The following is a 23,372-nucleotide window of genomic DNA, read 5'->3' on the forward strand; positions in this document are numbered from 1 at the left end:
GCGGCGCCGGCTTGCTGGGGTGGCGTTGTGCGAAGTAGCAAATAAGGAGTGAGTGGGGCGGGATCAACGGCTGGAAGTGGGCGTGGCGTCGGAGCCGACGGAGCAGCTGCATCACTCGGGCCGAAGACGGATCTGATCGCACCGACTACTCAACGATGGATTTATGCTCGGCTACGCAGTTCTGTGTGCACCTGTACTACTCGGAGGGGGATCTATTCGGGTTTTCTGACCGAAATCGTTCCGGATCGAATGTTGAGCACATCACACTCGATGACTCATCGTGACAACTCGTACGAAATCCGCGCACACACACACCACTTATGATATTGCGAAACACTTCATCACGAAGAAACTTTTACTCGAAGAGACACAACACACTTCGACAACGCATTACAAGCATAAAGTCACGAATGAGTATCCACGAACTAATAATGAAATGGGTAAGAAACAATAAGATAATTATGAACCGAGGAATTTTTTTTTCCTCAAACCTCGCAGGAAATGTGGTAAAAGAACAACAATGACATGTTTCGCCTGAATAACGACCATACAGGAAATCTTGTAAAAACGAACAGAAAACAAAAATTAATTATATCATATTCTAGAAATTAAGATTGATTTTATTTGATTCTTCATCCTAGACGTCAAACGAATCCAAGCTGAAATCCACCAATTTCGACGGTTTCGTTTGCCATTTTCCAAGTCCAGCAGCTTCCATCTGTAAGTAACGTTCAAGTGCAGCATGCTTTATCTAGTGGGTTTAATTAATCGAAAAAAACGGCTCTCACTTGTTCATAGAGCACACGTTTCGCCTCATTGTATGCTACGGCTTTTTGCTTCGCCTCCATATATGTGCTGCATTTCAGCCCTTCTGGAGCCAACTTGAGGAATGCCTGCAAAAAAAAAGCTTTACACTCTACTCCATGACGGTGAATTAATGCAACGTGAAAAATCATTCCAACCTCATAGATCGCAGCTTTGCACAACCTGGATGGTGATCCTTTGTTAGTCCTTCCCGAGTCAATATTTAGCATCTCCACGTGCTCCATGTCACGAGTCCATACATGTGCCGGCGATGATGACAGTATGATATTGTTCTAAATGATAGGAAAGTTCTGCAAAAGGAAAACATAAAAATGCTTAAAATGCTTAATAAACAGACCTTAATGGATTCGACTTTGCAAGGATTCTGCGGCGGTTCGATCCTGCCAAACAAAGCAAACAGAAGCGAAGCATCACTGACAGGTGCCTGGCTTCCGAAAAAGATGGAATGCGGTAGGATTGGATGCATAACCGTGGATAGGAGCGCTCCTTGGACACCTAAATAGTTAGTAATTCGGATAATTTTCTTTGTACCAAAGTACACGCGACCACCAAGTCACTTAAGACTTCTATCCACCGTAATCCAACAGCCGAGTGGCACAACATGTGCGCTCATAAGTTACGGGAGAGAGAGCCGCCGGATCGTGAGAGGAATCGCGGGGCCAATTAGACGACGCGCAAACTTCGCGGCACCCACTCCAACGGCCAATCGGGGCCTAGCTAAAACTTCCGCAACCGTATACTAAGATTGTGGGAAACACCAACGTGTACTGAAACGAGCGCAGAAGAGAGCAGATCGACTCACACTCGATTTCTGACGTACAGTGGAACCGCATTCTTGTCATCCCACGCACTAATTCGAGCGAAACAACCCGTCACAAGGGAGCGATTAATTATTTACCGTTGGAATGGCGCAATATGCAACAAGACACATAATATAGGAGTCGAATCATGAGCTTTGTTTGATCGAGCCGCCAGCCCAGCAACGACTAGCACCTGTTCCTGATAGTAAGAAAACTTACTTCTGTCTTCCAAGTTTCCCGTAACTACGAAGATACTTCTAAAAAAAATTTCCAAAAATATGATGCTGTGCTACATCTAAGATTATGTACAATTAAGAGACAATGACGAAGACATTTTTTTCAATTTTCTGCCCAAGTCTGCTATCAATATCAGCAGCAATAAACACTAGAATAGATGGAAAAGCTAAAAGCAAATGAGTTTTACAGCATTTTTACCATATTAGCAGATTTCTATAGTAGCTACAGCACTATCATGTGCCCGATACCGCAAAAACAGTAGTAATGATATCAAAAGCCCATGCTATTTTTGGATCCATCAAAATTCCAGATTTCTGAACTCAGATCTTTTTAGTTGTTTTTTTTTTCACAAAAGGGACAAAAAAATTATGGATATTTCCAGAAAACGTGAATATTTGCAAGATCTCTCGATTCTTTTCAAATTTTCCAATCAGCATCGCGCACAACGCACTCACTAAACAAGTATCATGTAACGAATATGACTTTTTTTTCAAATTCCCACTGCCATACTGCTCCTCGAGAACAAAATCCTCTCCATTGGTTCTTAACGAGCGTCCTTTTCGCGATAAAAGCTGCAATAGAAGCTTTTCTGCCTCCAAAGGAGAGCCATCGGAAACACGGACGACAAGAAACTCGAGCTGCTGGGCCATTACTCTAGAAGAGGAGGCTGCTTCCCGTCGCTAAGGCACTCTGTTCACGCCTCTTCTATTACTCTTCGCTAGTCTTCAGCAACAAAACACTTTCAGTCAGTCAAATGGGGAGAAATTCGGGATAGAGAGGTGGTAAGCCGGCACGTTCCCCTTTCTTCTTCTTCAACACACGTAATCAACACGCACAAATTAGACTATGGCAGGCGGCATCACGCAACGCGCATGTCATTCCTCAAATCTCATTCGTTTTGCGAATTTGAAACAAAACTGGCAGAGATAGGTGCCGAAGCAAGTGCAGTACAGTAGTCTACTGCTGTTTATGCTCACTGAAAACTGCGACCCTACATCTGCTCACATTCCGTACCTTTAATGGCGGCGCTCTTTCGTGCTGCACTTCGTCGAATGGGCGTAAACGGTAATGCTCTCCCCGCATCCCCACGAAAAGCTCATTTTCCACTTGCAAAACGCCTCAACATTCCTTACAAATCTCTCCTCAAGGAAAAAAAGCTGTGGATGTTTTGACGAGACGCACCGCTACTCCATTTCGTCGTTGTGCGGCGTGGACGACTTGCTAAGCCAACCTAAGCCAAACTCATTACATTCACCAACGAAACCACATAAATCACTAACGGGGCGCGATGCGCTCAAGCCTGCCGACGAGAAGAGTTCGATTATAAATAGCGACAGGAAGTTGCCTCTTCGTCTTCAAGAGTTTAATTAGCACTGAGATGTGCGAAGATTGATATGGGGACCATCCTGCCGAGAATAAACTAAGCATATCTGCAAGCTTAACACATGGCAGGCTGAAAAGGACGCATCCTGGAAGAAAGTCTACCACAATGGCTAATGCGCAAAGGAGATTAAGCTTTCGCGAGGAAAAAAGCATATCCTGAACTGAATGCTGTAATATGACCAGCAAGAGAACATGAAAAAATAACAGAGCTGTGTACATATACATACCCATTAGTGAGAACAAGCTGTGTTCGCTAAAGACGAATTAAATGTTACCGATCATATACTATTTACTAAATATGGTACAAGATGAGTCATTAAAGCAACATTCAAACACATCAAACCACCTACATTCACTTCTATTTACAGAATATAATCCTAGAAACCACTTCCAAAAACTCCATGGCTATAAAATCGAAGATTCTTTGGGAGAAAAAAAAATTGTGTTAGTCACATTCATTCCATTGATGCACTACCAGTACCAAGATCACCAGCATCGGTTTAACTTACAAATAATAAAGAAGAATTTCGGATGGTAGAAACATGAGAGAGACTACGCAATAATGTAAAATATCCTTTGTTAACATACCTCCTAGCAACCCTTGAGATAGCTTCTAATTCTAGCACATTTTTCCCCGCAAAGAAAAAAAAAATGTTCATTGTCGTCAAACTCGCTGCTAAGCCGTTCAGCCATCTGCCCATAACTTTGCATGTGCTACAAACGCTAAATGGCTTCCAGCGCGTAACCTATTTTTGCTCTCAAGAGGATCTCTCTTTGAATATTCATAGGCCAATTTTAGAGAGACGCGAGCCTGCTGTTTAATAACACTTACGCCGCTGTTTTTAATATTTGGCCCATCGTCGAGTTAACTCGCCGTCAGCCGGCTACCCAGCTCGCTGTTGTTTTTCTCGCCAACTTCGACTACGGTAGCTTTGGATGGCGTTCGGATGAGTACACATACTGCGGCAGCAAAACAACGACGATACTCAGATGACAAACGCGAATTGCGTTCAGTTATCTAGCGTGGTAAGAATAATATGATTAAACAGGTTCTAAAGCAAATTTACTCATACGCACCTTAATCATTGATCCCGCTTGAGCGTGCCCTATTGAAGCTTTAGGGCAATACTTTTTGTTGCGAATCTTTCTATGCAATCAAAGTAGCGCTAAAGCATTCCAGCTACTTTCTTCAGAATAGTTTGGTATCTTACGAGTCAACTCATCGCTGAGATGTCAAATTAAGCTAATGTTAAACTACCTCCACGTAACATTTGTACATATTAATAATAATTAATGTGCGTATATATATCACATTAATTACTACCAATGAAAATATCAAACGATTGAACTCAAAATCAATTTCCGTAGGACGATTTTGCTAATTTTTTTGAAATCTTATCTCTCCATTAAATTAAAAATAAAAGACCAAATAATTTTTTCTTTACGTAAACGTTCTATCTCGGCGCTTAAACAAATGCAACTGACTCCCAGTAATAAATATTATTACTAAACTTGGAAAATGTTAAAAAATTCGAAAGGGTTCATTCTGTTCCCTTGAAAATTTTCACTATCTGCTTGAGAAACATGCTTTCAGCTGCTTTCGTGATGAAAATCCTCCGAGTAAGCCCTGTAACAGATTCAATCGTCACTCGGCAGATTCATGATTCCTCCGAGTAAAATTTTAACGAGATATCTCCTTCGATGGGAATTGATCATTACTTAGCCACGCCCAAAGATGTTAAGCTTTCAATTTCCGCGAATGCAGAGAACACAAGTTGATCGAGCAAGAGAAGTCTTGCAGGCTTTACTTCCCGTTAATTAGGTTTTCGAGAAGTTCTACTTCGGAAAAGCTGAGATGTTTTTTTCCCGATTCAGGGAGTTTGCTTCAACTACTATTATGTCACATATAAAATTCTATTCAGGGCTTTTTTCCCTCCTAACCTACTTCCGAAACTAGTGTTCTCGCTGCAAGAACTGGGTCACCGGGTTGGTTGAGTCGCTGGCCATCTGCCGCAGGTAATTCACCCCACTAAGGCGTGTGCTAGTGCGTCTTCGCAGTCGTTCACCGTCTCATCGTTGCGATTTTACGCAGGTGATTCCGACCGGACATCGTCCTAATTGCTAATGTTGTAATGCGAGTACACGCGGAGCACCCGCAATGTGCCAAACTCGGTCCGTATGCACACCTGCCACAATCGGACTGAGCAATCACCACTCTCATCCACCATCACAACATCCCACGAAAACATGATCGCCAATACTCAAACAACGTCGAAAAGCCGTTGTCGCCGCTCACTTTACGCTGACAGATGGTCAGTCAGCTCGACGACTTGCGACCCGACCTCTGAACTCGATCAAAACTACCATATGGTCAACGTCTCCACTGAACCATTGCAAATACCATGCATTTTCAATTGGTGGATAGAGGTAGCTTAACTTGAAAAGACATCTGCGCTGTAATTGGTGCTAAAGGTATGCAACGCACAAAAATCTGAAAACATTGCGAAGCAAAACCGCATGACTAAGGCAGAGTTCGTCTTCTATCCACCATGAACTCATCAATACCAAATATTTCATATTTTGAAACCGCTGTACACTTTTATTGGGACAGACTCATCCGCAAGATTCATTACAAAAAAAAAAAATCCTTGCCATTCTGGTTCTTCCCAGCAGTAACAACACTAGTAAATATACAATCATTCATTCAGTATTTATTTCAAACCTTAACAACAGTCTCATACCTCATATGTACTATTCCTTTTTTGCTAGAGACAAAAAGAAAGAGAATGCAAAGAAGCTAATCAGGATTTGAGAATGTCCACATGCCTAAATCTGACCTTCGATCCATTCCGGTTCTTTCTCCCCAAGGGACTCCATACAAAACCTCGCTGACATCTACTCGCCGCTTGTTCCACTCGATACCATATAATTAGGGGGTCTCATCCAATACAGTATTGAATGACACGACTTCGTGAAAGGCAGACAGAGGACATCGCGTGATTGCTGTCAACTTGCACGCATTCATCATGCCATCGTTTGCGGTGCACTGCCTGTGAGTTATGCGGCACGCGACGGAGCTCCTTCGGTGCATGCCTTGTCTTCCGACTACGACTTGCGGCTAATCATCGCGAAACAAGCAGACCGTTGGCAATTAGCCAGCATTAGCACCAGCGACCATCATAACGACTCACTCTAACAATTTCTTTTCGTAACTTTTCCCAGGGAACTCTGCACAGCTCTGCACTGCAAGAGTTTTGAACCACAAGTGCTGAGTGGCGGTGGAGAAGGTCGGTTTGACGCCGACCACCTGGCGCCATGTGCGCTGAGTGCTCTCTATCAACTAGCTTTACCACCTCACTCGACTGACCTTGTCCACCAGCGCTCTATGCATTGCCATTAATCACACACGCAACCCACTCTACACTCGTTACCGTATCGCAAAGAATGACAGTAAGCCTCAATTATACCACCAGTCTATTTTGCCGCCAACAAAGACAAGTTTGAAAATTCGTATACAGAGTGTACGCTTCTAAATCGTTACGTGTCTCCGCAACTAAAGTTGGTTTTTTTTTTTCAGAAAGAGCCGTAAACTAACCAAGTTTGCTCCATTTGAAGATTTTATCAGCTGCACAGTGAACGCTTAGTCGTCCAGTCTGCTGAATGTCGGTCAAAGTCTGCACCTCATCTGGAGCGGGAATTAGATGGCTCGGTCTGAAAAGAAAAGGAATAGTAGCAAAAAAAAAATTACGCAAATCTTCTTCTATCCCAAATAAGGTAATAATTAACATCTGCTTAGAGTTTTCCATTCAAATCATTATTTCTGTGAAACACTAACCCCAAAAAGACTGTCTCGCTAATTTTTTTTTTTTGCACAACTACACGCTCCATGAGCTTAACCGATAGAAAATCGTTAATTTATCCTAAAATTCACAATAGTAGGTTGATTTCAGCTAGAATATAGATCAAGTTACAACTTTCTAAATAAAATTTGTTCACAATTCCGAAAAAGCAACTGTGATGAAGCCAATTAATTCCTTGGAAACTTCATAAAGGTCAAATATTAGCCATACAACAGCGTTCTCTCTCATTATTCTCTAAATTTTTCATTCTTCAGTAGAAAGAGTCGGAACTCCTCGTAGTATCCTGGCGACCACCATGTTAGCAGTTCTTTCATGTGTTTGAAAACGACAAGGGCGATGGCCACCTGCACTGCGGCTCATTGCTTGTTTCTTATCCGCAGCGCTACTAAGTACCCGACAGATGTTCAAAAGAACTTTTGCTACGCCGCCTTTAAACTTTCGAGCAGAATAGGAGAGGGGAGAAGTAGCCAGAGCGAGGTGGGTCCGCTCTGATATCCCTTGGCCAGTTCACACTAAGTTTGTTCATCTGCATGCGACTGTTGGAGGACTGTGCATGATCAATAACATCACGATCACTGCACGCACCATGTTAAGAGGTACGGTACAACCTCACAATGCAGATAAAGTTGAGCCAAACTAGCAAGAATCGACTACTTCCTACTCCTTTGTACTTTACCAAAAAAGCAATCAACTACCGAACAATGAACAGATGTTTGCCCAGAAAATACTCCGTTTCCGGGCCGGAACATTCCAAAAAGAGCTCAGCACGTCACTAGTAGCCGACGTTGCACAACGTCCGTTTTCTTCTTTCCCCTTCTTCGGCACAAACGTCAGCTGGTCAATCGAACAAACGCAGTGGACAATCAAACAATTACGACCGCAAAATGCATGCGCACAGCAGGGCCGCACGCACATGAGATGAGGGATTAGTTCTTCGACAGTAGTAGAACATCCTTGTTTCCACGAAAAAAAATCAGAATCGGAAAAAACCAAAATTCATGGCAGAAGCAGAAAAGCAGTATTGTCTCCTACTCAAAGAAGAATTTCTAAAACACTTTCTTCAAAACTAGTCTCTTTTTTGAGGACCTAAAGAAGCAAAAAGGTAGCAGTATCCTAAGGTAGGATTGTTCTGGAAAAAAAAGTGGCACATCAATTACTGATTCAGTTATCAATGCTTCTGATAACTGCTTTACTTCCGCAAACTCCGCATGTAAAATAAACCAAAACCATAACTTGACATCATTTAAGTCGCCAAATTACAAAAAACGCTCTCTTCTGAGTGAATGTAGTTAAATGAAAAAGAAAATGCAGACCTCGTTTGGCCCATGAACTTTCTTTAACTTATGTAGACCTTCTCTTAAAAAATTGTATAATGAGGGTTAGGAAGTGGTCGAATCCAAATCCAAAAACTCTGAAATTCCTAGCCTCTCATCTGTGACGGCAAACACATATCGACAGTGCTTTTGCTGTGATTTTTATGTCATAGACCGTTTATAAGACATCAGATTTTTTTCAAACCCTACAATAGAAACCTGGGTTATGGAAAAAATCGTCCGCAAACTCATCATTTCATCTCCGTGGTCATTAAAGACAAGTCGAGTAATTGCGTCGACTGATTGTCCCAATGTGTAATTGCACCATAATTTGAGGATATCATCTTGCTATGTTGAGGTCAGCCGAATACATCGACTTTAGAGATCCCGGAACTGATATGTGGGATTTGTAACAAAAAAAAAAGAGAAAAATTAAGCTAGTCCTAAGACTTGAGACATCTGTCAGGCTTAGGTTAATACGATTTCAAGCGATCCGGTGCTTGAAAAAAACTCACATTACAGATGCGAGGCGTCTGGAGACAAAAGTCAATTTGCGAACGCATGTCACCATCAAGACAGACCAAATCACGGCTTCATTTCAAACACAACGCCCTTCGCCTTCGTCGTTCAAATGCCCGTCCATTTATGGGAAAACCGTAGAAGACGCAGCAGCAAGCCACATGCAGATGGACGACTGGTGCGCGAAACCGAAATACGCCATTGAAATTGCAGTTAAGAGGGTCGAATTCGGAAACATTATCGACCACTTGTAAAAGTGAACACAAATCTCTACCAAATAAACTTAACAACCCTTCTGCTGAGAAAACATTAAATAGAAAAACGGCTATTCCCGAAAAGAACAAATGGGGGGAAAAAAAACTTTTGTACCACTGCTTTGCACCATGCGATAAAAATATGGCACTAGAAGTCACCATAAATGAATCTACATAAATTAAAAACGATCATATTTTGCTGAAATATTCAAAACTGCCAAAATATTCATAACACCATGATGTAGGCATTTTTCCGGGAAAATTCATCTATAAAAATCAATTTTAGTTTTTCGTCTATAAAAATCAATTAGTTTTTTTTTCCACTTTTGCTCAAAACAGTCTGAATCGATTTATTTCCACCCGCATTGAGAGTATTTGGAAAAGGAGATGAGGATAGTCATTTCCAAATAGAAAATAGCCAACGAAGGTACGGAATGTAACAATGAAAAATAGTTTTCCCATAAAAACTGTACATCAGCATGAAAAAAAGAGTTTTGCCCCATATCTTTCAAATCGGCAGTTGAGCGCTTTCAAGCAAAAATATATGTCCAAGAGATACAAAGTTTCACTTCCTCTTCTAGATGCTGAAAATGAACCTTTCAGAATAAAACCATAGAGTCAGAAATACCGAAGAAGAGCTACTTTTTTCAAGGTCACCTTGAAGTTCTTGCGTTCCGCAGCGTCAGGATCAAAAAAGGTACAAAAACGGAAGCACTCTTGACTTAAGGATGATTAAAGAGATTATAAATCTCAGCGATTTCGCGAGTTGAGATACTTTTAGCAAGATTACATCAACACATAAGTCAGATCAAGAAAAGGCAATTTGCCGCGGATTGCAACAGCAAAACATTTAAAGTCGTACCGTCACGAGACATGAATTCTCAAGGCTATTCACCTATTACGCCCCAGGTTACATAACTTGACTAATGAAGGATCCACCAGTTTTGCAAAAATGGATTTAAAAAAAGAATTTGTCGGATCTTCAGCGTGAGAGCAGCTGACCTCCTTTAGACATCGAGAAGACTTGATGACGATCGCAAAAGACAATAACTATTCTGAAAAGTGTTTTCACGAAGATATGCATATATCCACAACAAACGGTTTTGATTTCTCTACATACTTATCTACTAAACTATATAGTTCCAAAATGAAAGAGACGAAACTACGCAGCTGTGCACAATCCTAAGGGAAGTCGATTACTCTTCATAAAAAGTAGATTTTTTTCGTTAATGCCCAGCTAATGCAGTTCTTCCTCTACAAGTACAATAAGTTTCACTAAAGAAAATAACGCTGGATGGTAAGAAGGGACCAGGTCCCGTCTTCTACGGATCTTCACTTTCTGCGACTGCTCAGATTTCCATTCTATGAAAAGACCTTCTGGGACCATAAGGAAAATTCGTTGGTAAATCCCTCAAAGAACAAATCAAGAGATTCAGATCGATTCAGGTAATCTTTTGTGGAATACAGAAAGACGCGGCAAAGGTACCAAGAAAAAAGCCGTGTTCAGTATAGAAGGAAAGAAACGTTTTGTATCCGGAAAACACTGATACAAATCCTCCAAAATCCGATACCTTATTTACTAAATGAATTCGAATTACATATGGACTTATTTTGCCGCAGTGCTCAGGGCAACGAATTTATGTGTATTAAGGGCACATAAACTGCAACGAAAAGTGGTCGCCAAGATACTTTGACGAATCGAATGCGCACAAAAAAGGCCACGCACTACTGCCAATGCCGAGCTATTCAAACCACTAGAAATATTGCAAACGTTGCCATGCCTCAACATCTTAGAGAGGAAAACAAACACCGAATTCACTGAAGACTGTATTAGTTATCACTTCAAGAATGTTCTAACACATAAGATTTGAAATGATTACCCTAGCACGCTCAATTTCTTCACTGATGCTTCTTTGCAGCTGTACGAGCAATTCGGCGCATAGGTTGCATATAGCACTAGCCGCAAGCCTTCGTTCAAACGTAACATACCATCCTCAGAAGGAACAAAGATACATTTAGGATCTCCAACTTTGCCCACTTCGTTGATAAGATACCTGTAATTGAATTATGAGGTAGGCTTGCACTATCAAATCCAAGAAAAATCACCTTATTAACGACCGTCTCGCTAATATAATAGGATCAAAGTGAATGATCGCTGTACCACGGGCGGTACCGACCGTCTGGCCGTCGACTGCCCCAGGACGTGATGAACCAATCGCCACAAGACGTTTTTCGTCTAACTCATTAACCAAGAAAAATCTGAAAATGTCTCTTAAACAGATGCATTCTTTTCTTGCACGCGACTCTACAAATCATTAGTTCAGATCAATTTTAAAAAGTCTCTGATTTAGAGCACATAGGCAAATAGCCGAAATATAAGTGAACATAGTAAAGAAAATAGAGCAACTGCCCATTCCAAAGCTAACAAAGTTAATAAAAAGCTGCATTCTAACATAATTGTGTGCATTCTCCATGCTTAAGATTTTCAAAAAAAAAACTTTAACACTGCATTAGGAACTTAACAGAGACAAAAAAAAAACAGATACAAAGAAGAATAAAACTCACGCTGCCACTTCGGTACTATGCTTAACAGCATAAAAGTTACACATACTGTAGTACTCACGCTTTGCATACTCAGCAACCTTAATGAAAACATATTTCTCCAGGAAAAAAGCACAAGAACTAGCAAGAGGCATTAATAGGTACAGATTTATTCTCTTTTAATTTTTTGCTTGCAGAATCTTCCACAAAGAAGGATTGAATTATCTTTGACTCTTACGACACTATATACTTCGAATCCTCAAGATGCTGTCTGGAACTCACATCAAAACATAACTGTGTGTTCCCATTTTTCCCAGAACGCCTACCCCTTGGAACTGTCTCGATCACAGGTTCAGATTCGGGATTGTTGTAATCAAACTGTAAGAAGCAAAGTTTCGCATGAAAAATCGTTAATTCTTGTTCTTTTGAGGTTGATAAGAAAGATGTTAGTATATACTAACCATAAATATCTTCTTCAAAGCCATCATCGCAGCATCGTTCTTTGCTGCCTTTTTCGATTTTCCGCTACCGATGAATTCCTCTTTGTCGTTGATGATGAGTTTGCTCCTGAACCACTTTGAAGCGAATTGCACTCTTTTTTGAGAGAGAAAAAAAAGCATGGAACGTGTGAGTAAGCCGAATTACAATGAGAGAGTTAAGGTTAGTTAACCACTATTGATCTACACTCTTAGAACAGATACCGAAAAAATCGCAATCAATGCTATCCTTATGCTATCGTCAATACTGAGAACAAGGCATAAATGCTAAGAGTAGTGTAGATGACAGAACATTCATTAATGATGGATTAATTCTCTAGCATACTCCTCTTTATTTACTCCCATTTCAATACTTTTTTTAAGAGTGTATATTGTTGGCAAAAAGGTAAATATGGAAAGGCCCACGCGGTCTGTAAAGAGGCGTATCCTTAGTAAATCTGAGTAGGTGAGTTAATCTAATTTATCTTTTAAGACCCATGCCCATGTACAATTGTGTTATGGAATGAAAAATCCATACCGAGTTACCGGTCAATGTTGTAAGTGGAAAAGAAAAATGAGCACAATTAATATAGGATTGCATAACGCACTTGAAAATAGTCCCCATTTGATTTACTGACTCATCCGCAAGGCCCAGGTCCTCATACTTGATGTTTGGGGTAACCTAAACAATATCATAGAAAAAAATTTAAAGCATCACTCTAACATCCAGAACGTTTTTGTTTCTTCAGGAACATTTCTACTACAACAAACGTACCGATCTGTTCTGCTTAGCAAGTAGCACATGAAGTTTCTGACATGGCGGAACGGGCTGCTCTACAACAGGAGGTCGCTCTGCCGATACGGCCGGAGGATCGATGTCGAAATGGGACCTTAGCAACTATTCGTCAACCTTAATTCAATGATACACCTTATAATGCAAAAACCTTAGCAATTCGTGTGCAGCGTATTCCTTCGCTTCGTGTTTTGAGCGACTAGGAGGAGACGTGAACTCCACCTTTTTGTCGTCCACTGCAATACATACAAAAAATGTTACTCTGTTTCACATCATCATCTCTTCTTTAGCACACAGATATTTCCAGTGCAGGATTCGTTTCTTTTCATTGATTCACGCACTGGCTAAGTTCCCCGCAGCTGGGGGACCCTTTGCGAGGCTTTAGTGAGGCTGTGGTAAACTACAAGTCTAAACGCGGATGAAAGAATTGGGTCCCCCAGGCAACGACGTCTTTTCCCTCGCTCGTCACTGACCAATCCTAAGGAAAGTGACTGGGGATCCAAGCTTCTACGAACGGCTTCAAACTACCACCTTTTGCGGACTCTCGGCATACTGTCAATGAATACAAAATGGAATCTGATCCAGGGTCAAGCGTTACGTCCGCGTTTTAGCGATCAGGTTGAAAATATCGTCCCATCATTGCCTGTGACTGAGGCTAATTCATATTTCCACAACCAGTTTTCTGCAGTGAGGGTTTACCGCAACACTTCTGTGACGTTCTTGATTCTCTGCATCTACTACTTCCGCTTCTTTACTAACTGAAATTGTTCTCCGCCATTCAAGAAGAGTCTGTGCAGCTAATGCACTATGTCAAGGACTTTATGGTAAGGTGAATTTGATCCTTTCACTCATTCTTTTATCCTATGGCCATTGGAAATCACTGATACAAGCGCATTTTGTGAGAAAAGTTTCTTTTGCGGTATATTTTGCAACTGTTCTCGCCTTCACTCTGTTTCCGTAAAATCCAATCTATTTTACGGACAACTTATGAGTTGATTTCCGAAACAGTCTCAGAAAGTTCATCATGGATGAACGTCGAAATGTGCTATTTTCGCAACACTGCTTGACCCTGATCTGACCTCGTAAATGTAGTGCGCAGCACTACTCATAAACGAGTCAACTACAAACAAATACATACATTGCAGTGATAATTATATTCACACGGATCTAACGATCCCGTCACTCTCCATTGCAGCCCCTTACTTCCTTTCCACCGCGGGCGTTTCACAGCCTTCGCCCTGACATGGTAGCAGCGTCTTCCGCTGGGTTTGATTTCCATGTCTGGGAATTCCGCTCGGGGAGGTAAGATAGTCAATAAATGACAGTCAGAAGTTTGTAGAGGTTCTTCAAAATCAACCAGTTCTTTTCATGAAAACCTCTGCCATCGTATAATTGTGTTCGTGATACACAAGGGGCGTGACCATTCTGTTGCTGCTATAATTTCCAGAAGAAGCTTGGTTTTTGCGACAGATTTAGGAAAGGAAATGCGGCAACAAAATGTTTTCGAGGCTAGGGATGACCACTTTTCTGCACAAGAGAGAAATAAAATGCTTTTAAAAAAAGACTAGAAAAATAGTGGAAATGTGCTCATCCATAGGGTCAGATGATAGATAAACTCAGAACTCCGATGTAGGTACGGCCAAAGGGGAAGAGGGGAAAACCTGCTCATTTTGATCAGAGTTCTGAGAAATGAGAGAGAGAAAAGAACGTAGGGCAAAATGCAAAATACTGGAATGATCGGTGAGAGTGCAGACGGCGACAAAAGTCGGCGCAGCGTGCCCAACCGCCTTCTGATCGGTGGCGATGTCTACCTTGAACGTGACCTCGCAGCCACACAGATGAGCGACCTGGTACAAAGTCTAAAAAAAGAATTCTAAATTTGATACCACCAGAAGGAAAATTTTTCAAAATCAACACCTGAATGATAGGCATATCTGTTAATTTTCCCATCAAATGACGTCGAACAATTCGGCGGATTTCAGTCTGCGGAACATTAAAGAGGTCTAAAAGCGCCTGAAATATAACACATATATGAAGGTAATATGGAATGAATATGTGAACCTTTTTGTTAAAGGCATCACTCCACGAATCTGAGGTGGTACGGATTTCAGGTGGAGTATTCGTATACGGGATGGGAGACTATGGAGAGGGAGATGATTCCGTGCAATTCTTCATAATTGCCGTAAAAAACGGCCCGGAAGATACGGCTTCAGACGTTCTGGCGCACTATTTTCTACAGAGAGTTCGACTGGAGCGCGCCAGCTGTGTGTACACGCCGCATCCTCCGGGCCGTTTTTTACAAGAATTAGGAAGAAATGGACGGAATCACCCCTCTCTCCATAGTCTCCCATCCCATATACGAACACTCCACCTGAAATCTGCACCACCTCAGATTCCTGGGGTGATGTCTTTAAGTAACACGAACGCTCGCTAAGCAGCTTATTTAGCATACTATACGTCTAAACTGAAGTTGGTCTGCAGTATTTGCGGAAAGGGGGAACCTTTACCGAGTGAAAAACCTACTTACTTTTTTGTTCCGATAGATGGCGTGTAAGGCGTGTATTGGCTACTTGGTCATGTGCTACGGAAGCGATGGCAGCATTCAACAAAAGGCTTATATAGGAACCAATGTTGATGTAAACTCTCTATGCACGCTACGATATCTCTTTGGTGGCCCATCTGATTCAGTGATGCAGAAGTTAAGTTTACATACAAAATTGCGATGAATAAACATTATTGACGGACAAGCATGGATGTTCTCAATGACTAGGCGAGGAAAGCAGCAAGGTTTCGAAGATGCAAATTCGCGATTTTTTGTTATTCTGCAGCGTTACAGAAACCTACTACCGGAGCTAAAACTAATATAAAGGATAAAAGACAAAGTGTCTGGCATTGATCAATCCGTTTGGGATACGCCACTGCGTTCGCTTCAATTCAGAATCGTTGGGGGTTTGCAAACGTGTAACTAGCTCATACAATGACTTGCGAGCACCAGTTGATGTATTAAGTAAGTGTTTTTATCTTTCTTGACAAGTCTAGTACCAATTTATCGAGGAAAGAAAGGTTTAGCTGGCGCTAGGATGGAATCGAACTTCCGATCGATCATGCTGCAACCACAGCGGAACCTCTTACCGACTGCGTTACATCGCCCCGAAACGAAGAGAGCGATGAAAACAAACACAGCTATAGTTTTCTACGCGCAGAATACAAGAAGGAAGAATGCCCAAAAAAACATTGTCAGTTCAACAGCTCGCTACTATAAGATTCATTTATGTAACGTCATGAAAACATATTGAACTATGAACCAAAAATATTAGAGTATCACACATGGATTGCAGACACAAGTTTAGTTTACTACGTTAAGTAAATTTTTGAAGTTTTCTAAACAAGTCCTAAACATTACAAACTGGGCAAAGCATTTCACATGTTTGTATTTTTTGTATTTATTTACATTATAAGACTTTTTCAATGCAAACTTAGTGTATGAGTGTAAATTCTAAAGTGATAGAAGAAATGATGGTCAGTATGTTTTCTTTGTTTGTGTAATTAGTAATCTTTCTAACGCTATTAGAGGTTAGGAGCACTCTAATCCTACTCAGAAATTCTTTTATTTTGAAGTTTTGCGGTGAGATGTAATAGCAAACTAATCTTTCTCGATGGGTTTTGTAGTGTGTGTCTCTATGAAAATACCATATAAACAGTATATGACAGTTTACAAATACACTTTGCAAATTTTACCAGCAGCCTAAAAACAGAAAACAGAAATATACCTCTCGAACAACAACATCTCTTGTCGACATTTTTCCGAAACCTTCATGTGTGTAAATTTTCCCTTGTTCAGCAAAGGTCAACGTAGCTCTGAAACATGGAGAAACGATCTCAAGATTTCTATGAAAGGATGAATTCTCCTTCTAATAAACAACATCTATCACAAAGATCACAAAAATAATGAAAAAAGCACATTTACATCAATTAGGCTGCAGTGGTTCAAGACAGTTTCACTTCCAGAAGGCTTCGCGGAATATCTGCCGCTCCGTTCTCTCAAAGAACTTTCAGCAAGCCAGCCGCCAACCCGAAGAACATTATTCTATACCGCCCATCGAATACAAAGAAAATGCACTTTCCTAATTTCGTTGGGGAAAAAAAACTTGAAATGGCATACTGTAGTACAACAACAAAACTACAGGTTTTTGGGAACACAATAAGCAGTAAAATAGTTAGACGCGTTTTCCCCTGTCCTGTCTTCCAATCCTGTTCAACCTTGCTTTAAAATTTTGGTGAAAAGGTTTTGTTAATTACTATCCAGTGCTGCAGTGCTTTAGTTGTGAAATAATACCACGTCTACGGAAACCGTCAGTATTTCTATTCAGAATTCTATTTCACCTTGGCTCCCAAAAACGTAACAAAGACCCGTAGTACTTTGTAGGCGAGAAATTCGTAACTAATTAGTACAGTAAAGAAGTCAAAAGAACCATAGTATGGCAACAGTGCAGGTTGATCCTTCCTTTCCGCCCATGTCATTGTATGATATGAAAAGAAGACCGAACACGATGCAAAACAAAACACGAATAACCTGAATTTCCTTTTGTCGCCAGTAGTCGAAGCGCTTTCAGTGATGTCAGTGATGTCAAAGACTGGATTGAACGGGCCCTCTGATACTCGTTCCGCACACAATTTTCTCATACAATCGAGCAGCGACAAAGCCGACTCCAGTGCGTTCAACTTAAGACATAATACTTAACAACAATGTCGAAAAGGACAAGAAATTAAAAGGACACAAACCTTGATTTTCTTTGCAGGAGGCGCATCCTCTCCCTGAATAGTTCGATAATTCGATGATTTGCTAATAAATTCAAAATTACTGCAGGACGAGAAATGCTCATACCTCGGATTTCGCTGGTCGCGGTAGCGCTTGAAGAGGCATGGTGCCTTCAGCCGTAACTGGCTGCACTGTTACTCCGTCCTCGAACGGTGTAACATTTAAGTCGGGTCGGAGAGCCCGGAGAGCCATCTCCGCAGTTTTCTGAAAATCGCAAAGATTATTGAATGAACCACACATAATGCCATCGAAGGACAGCAATCGCGTTTTCTAGCTTCGAGATTAAAACCATCTAGCCTCTGTTAAAATCAGATAGAAGAAAAGAAAACCGCCTCATCTAACAACATCAATATATTACTTGTTAGGGCGGAATTTTGATTGAAACAAAACAACTGACTTTACGTCAGAATTGGTTACGCCTGTTTGGATTGAACTTTAATTCAAAGATCTTAGATCTCATAATCTCAATTCAAAACTTCGATTATCAATGAAGTTCCCATTCGAAAAAGATGCCCAAGAGAAAGTAAAAAGTAAAAGAAGTAAGATGTGATCCGTGATCCTTCTAGAGAAGACTATATAAATACTTCAACGAAGGACGGAAAACTGTCTCCTCTATTTTCGCACCAACACTTTCATTCACTTAGATATCCATATAACAGTTGAAAAGAATTGAAAACCTACTTGTTTTGCAGTCTTCTTAGCAGGTGCCACCATTGCAAATTGTTGTCCGGCGACCGTTAAGATGCAACGGTAAGCCTTCGGATGCGAAGCTACCTCTTCGTAACTGCAATATTCGTATGTCATCATATAAATCTTCACAAGTTAACAATCTACAAAACTCCGTTAACAAATCGGTGCTTTACTAACGACCGAAGTCAAACGAAAACAACTCCTCAAAAGAAAGACCAACATCATTTATTTCAAAGCGATCACTTCGCATATATTTCCCCTCGTTGTCAACAATTTTGGCAACAGCATTTCAATGAAGTGAATTAGTTGATCAAAACACACTCAATTTAATTTACGAAAAAAAGAATTATTAGTTTGCGCATTAGCATCTCCTTGTTCAGGAACAACAAAAACTGTTGCCTTAATGGTTTGAACAATAGCAACTTCCTAACTCTTAAATGTGTTACTTATGAGGAAACGCTATGTTCAGTTTTAATCACTATGTACTGCAAATATGTGCTTGTTTACTTGGGACCAGTTTCTGAGAAAATAAACGTACTTTTCTGAGATCTCTTTGAACACCTCATGGAGGAGCATCGCTGGTGTCTTTCCTGTTGGATCTGTTTCCTTCTTTGCCGCCTTCTTGAAGAAGTTCTGCCCAAACTGTAATGAAGCAACATTATTTTAACAAACAAATGTTAAAAGTTAAGTAATGTTTTACAGGTGGCTGGGACCAGGCTTTCTTCGGAAAACTTCCACCGTCTCCAGCACCCTGACGTACACCCCCAGGAGTTACCCATCGACCATAACCAACCCCAGCACGATTCTGAGCGAATTGAGCTTTTGGCATCTGAACGAGTACGCGCCAGTTGCAAATACACCGAGAAGTTTAATTGAACAAAACCCATGGCCCAATTTAACCCTGTTTAATTATAAGATAAATGGTCGACCGACCTTTGGTGCATCCCCGTAACCACGGGCGGCTGCAAAATTTGGGGTGCTTCGAAAGTTTTGCGGAACTGCTGCGGCAGGAACAGACGAATTACCCCAACCATAAGAATAACCTTGATTCTGAAAAGGAATCAAGGGATGCTTTTAAAATCACTTACAACGAAGGGCAATTTAAAAAGTGATTGAACCAAGAAAGTAATACCTGAGGAGGAGCTCGAAAGCCGCCGTTACCAATTGCGCTATAAGCGTATGGGTCCATTTCTGAAATGGTCAGTGAATCTTATGCAAAGAAAAAAAAAATCATTTGACAAACTGTTCGCGAGAAACTCTGGAGTATACGCTATTATTTATTTAAGTGCAATGTATCAGAACATACAGCGAGCGACCAATGTGTTCGAATCGAATGATGAGCGTTCCGAGGTTTTGAGGCAAAGCAGGGCAGAGAGAGTGTGCGTCAGAGAAGCAGAAAAGATGCGCTGCGGCAGATGCGTTCCGCTCATATAGTTGAAAAATCCGATTATATGTCATCATCCGAAATCTCACATTAATGCAAGGCAAAAGAATACATACAGCACAGGTTGCAAGCTTTGGTTGGCAAGCTTAGTGCGCCACACTTCCCTTCAATTAGCTCATCTACAAAGTTTGACCGTTGAAAAGAAGTGTCTGATAAGAAAGTGAGGAAAAGAGAATGAGCAACATTGTATAGGATACTGAATCCACCGTGATGAGTACAGATTCTTTGCTTTTTCACTACTTGATTTTTCTTCGGAGAAAAAGACGAAACGAAACACTGCCCTCATAGTTCTCGTGTCGGCTGAAGACGTCATGCTGGGACCTACTTGATGACCGAATACCGTTGTCTACTTCATTTGTTCCTCTCCTAGTCTCATTCTTGCTAATTTTTTTCCTCAATATCTTCAGTAATTCAATTTTCTCAAAGAAAGTTCTGCCCGTTCTGCACCGTCGAGAAAAATCTCAATGATATGATCCAAGTAACACGATGGGAGCTTTGTATCCAATGAGGTTCTATGTATATATAAATAGGAACGCCTATATGACTATCAGACTTCTTTTTCTGTTTATTTCTGATGTGTTGTAATTATTCAATGTGACTATTCCCATCGTTCCTATTTTTTCCCTTATTTCATTCTGAATTTTGACCATTTCCGTAACGAACTTCTTTGCATCGTAACAGCTGATTTCCTAACTATCCTTTTTTCAAAACGGGGGTATTACCGGTTATTTTGGGCTTAGTGAAAAAGAAATGAAGAGACAAAGCATCCCACCAACGTTACCTCTACGTATGGGTGATGTTTCATGATACACTCTCGTGGAACGGTTCTCGAACATCACTATTTGTGGTTTGGCGGGGCTGCACTACTCAGCGTTCCTAGGCAAAAAAAAATCCTAAAAAACGCCACGGAAGAGGCGGCGCCGCACAAGGCTGACGCGCTCCAATCGAACCTCTTGTACAAAATGGTGCGCCAAAACGAATGAAGCCGTATCTTCCGGGCCGTTTTTTACGGCAATTAGGAAGAAATGGACGGAATCACCCCCTATCCGTAGTCTCCCATCCTGTATACGAATACTCCACCTGAAATCTGCACCACCTCAGATTCGTGGGGTGATGCCTTTAATCATCTGTCTGTCGTTGCTGCTTCGCCTAAGCCGGTCGAAATTTCTGTAGGATACCGTTACAAGAGACGAGAATGGGGCCTCATTGATAACGATAGTCGGGGTGTTCACTGGCTCCTCTGAGGCGTTCACCTGCAGCGGCAGCCACAACCGATTCAACACGAACGAAACGTTCTCCTCTGCTGCTTCTGGAGCCCGCGGGGAATGCTGTGAAGAGACCTGACGGCAACTACAGCATTTCCCGCGAATGCCTACAACCAGACCGTCGATGGCAAAGTCTACACGCAACAACTTCGCGAGTTAACCGCCATGATACGAGATAAGCGGCCAAGACCGCATGTCGACTCCGCCAACTTCAGCCCGTGGGTTGGGAAACAGTCCCCCATCCACCTTTCTCAGACATCGCACCATCAGACTATCAATTACTCGGGGCCTTCAATATTTCTCTAAAGCAAAAACTGTTCAGTTCTTTCACTGATATCAGACTCGTTGTTGAGTTGTTCTTTGAGTCCCAGGCCCCCAGCTTCTGGAGCCAGGGAATTGTAACCCTGTCAGAACTGTGATAGACACTCATGGCGAATACATCGACGGAGGATCATCCTTGTGTGATTTTGTGACTTTGTAATTGTGAAGGATATGCGTGTGTAAAAGAATAAGTAGCCAACCTAACACGAGGGCCGTGCTTCATGTATGCGAAAAACCTCACTCTTGTAAAATCCGCTCGCCAGCAATGTAATTTTAAACTAAAACTACATCCTTCTGATATCAATTACAGGAGGAGATAAGAGCCACATTGATAGAACGTGTAGATAAGTCTACACGAACGTTTGCAGTTCGGAACGTCACATTTCGAGAGGGGAAGTGAGTACAACAGCACAACCATATTTGAAATATCAGTGAATTTTTGTTTTGCCATCATCCTGATCTAATACTAATGACGGTAGAATCGTGACATTTTCCACAGTAAAGCCTTCTGGTTAGCATCGCTGGGAGCTTCAAAATATCCAACGACATCACGTTCTGTGCATTAAAGCAGCTAATAAGAAACATTATATTATTAAAACTGCTCGACAAAGCAGTTTTTTATGTTTGTATCCGTTTACCAATACAGAAGGGGACCCACAATTTCGACCGAAACAGCAAATATGAGGATTCAGAATAAAAACTACAACCGAAGTAGAACTACTTACCGTTTTCTAGATGATACGTTCAACAAACCAGATAACAACCCAACGAATCAAATGGGATTCTTTCAAGAATTGTTGCAAGCACGCTCAAGAGTTGTAGGAAGGAGAGAATGAGCAGCTAGGTTGGTGTCCGCTAACGATAACCTACCTCGAATTTGTAATGTAACTGATACCTGAGTCTAACCTGCGTTCTAGTTTCAATTCATCTACTAATTCACAAATAGACGAGTAAAATGTAGTTGGGCGACACTCTGTGGCGTCTTTATTTCTTGAAGTGAATAACTAAATCAGTCGCGGCCGTAAGACCTAAGCATCAGTCTTAGAGGATCTATGACATATAAGCTGAAGTTAAATCTTTTTTACTAAGAGAAAAAAGCAAGATAGAGCGCCCCGAAATAAGGGCGCCACTGAGACCTCCCATGTAATTTGTAATTTTTACGGGTGATGAAGCTGACCTAGTCTTGATTCCAGTCATCTTTGCTCACAATTCCCATCATATCAAAATCTCCAAGGTAAATTAGCGTACGTGTAGGAACATTCTCCTCTTATTGTATTTCTCCTAACTTCACTCAGAGTAATACTGAAAGCACTTTAAATACAGGTTGTTCTTCTTTTTACGTATCATCGGCCACTGATCCCAAGACTTAAGGAAATGACCTTGTCGTTACTAGAACATCCCACGTGATATTCAACAATTCTGTAGACATCCAATTCTGAATGTTTCCGTAGCTGGGGTTAGTCTTCCCCAATTCTTCTCATGTTAAACTTTTTACAGTCGTCAAATGATATTAATCATACTGCACTACTAAAACATCAAAATACGATTTTATCATCGATAGTATCTTTTCAATACTGCTTCAAAATGATGGTTCTCTCATATATCTTTGCATTTATTTCTCGAGATCATCGGAATTCCTAAGTTCTTCCTATAGCTCATAAGTTGAGACATACGTCCCTATTAACTTATCCGCATTCATTTGTTGAAGCAAATTAACGGCACGTGTATCCTCAGGCATATCCACTGGCTACATCAGGTCTCAACGATATCGACCAAAACGATATTTTTAGGACATGTCCAGTGGATATGCTAGAGGGAGGTCCGCATCAACA

The 23,372-nt window shown here is 41.2% G+C and overlaps 1 protein-coding gene across 2 annotated transcripts; it reads right to left on the reverse strand.

Annotated features, from left to right (window-relative positions):
- Positions 1 to 637: 637 nt before the first annotated feature.
- On the reverse strand, positions 638 to 21,994 carry RB195_007263 (uncharacterized protein; the record flags this gene model as incomplete). Of its 2 annotated transcripts, XM_064180806.1 has the most annotated exons (26): positions 638 to 718; positions 789 to 893; positions 963 to 1,097; positions 1,163 to 1,320; positions 6,841 to 6,956; positions 11,072 to 11,245; positions 11,298 to 11,450; positions 11,757 to 11,833; positions 12,015 to 12,110; positions 12,194 to 12,299; positions 12,817 to 12,890; positions 12,984 to 13,098; positions 13,153 to 13,237; positions 14,731 to 14,860; positions 14,919 to 15,014; positions 16,772 to 16,859; positions 17,575 to 17,723; positions 17,784 to 17,816; positions 17,887 to 18,024; positions 18,502 to 18,604; positions 19,049 to 19,152; positions 19,211 to 19,339; positions 19,444 to 19,560; positions 19,643 to 19,701; positions 21,782 to 21,818; positions 21,956 to 21,994. In XM_064180806.1, the coding sequence occupies 26 exons, from the start codon at positions 21,992 to 21,994 to the stop codon at positions 638 to 640; spliced, it is 2,697 nt and encodes an 898-aa protein (XP_064037646.1). The 2 variants fall into 2 exon arrangements, with proteins under 2 accessions (XP_064037646.1, XP_064037647.1); XM_064180805.1 differs by lacking the exons at positions 21,782 to 21,818; positions 21,956 to 21,994 and having other exon boundaries at positions 19,643 to 19,699.
- Positions 21,995 to 23,372: the final 1,378 nt, after the last annotated feature.

Source organism: Necator americanus, chromosome I (assembly GCF_031761385.1).
Source record: "Necator americanus strain Aroian chromosome I, whole genome shotgun sequence".
Classification (NCBI taxonomy): Eukaryota; Metazoa; Nematoda; class Chromadorea; order Rhabditida; family Ancylostomatidae; genus Necator; species Necator americanus.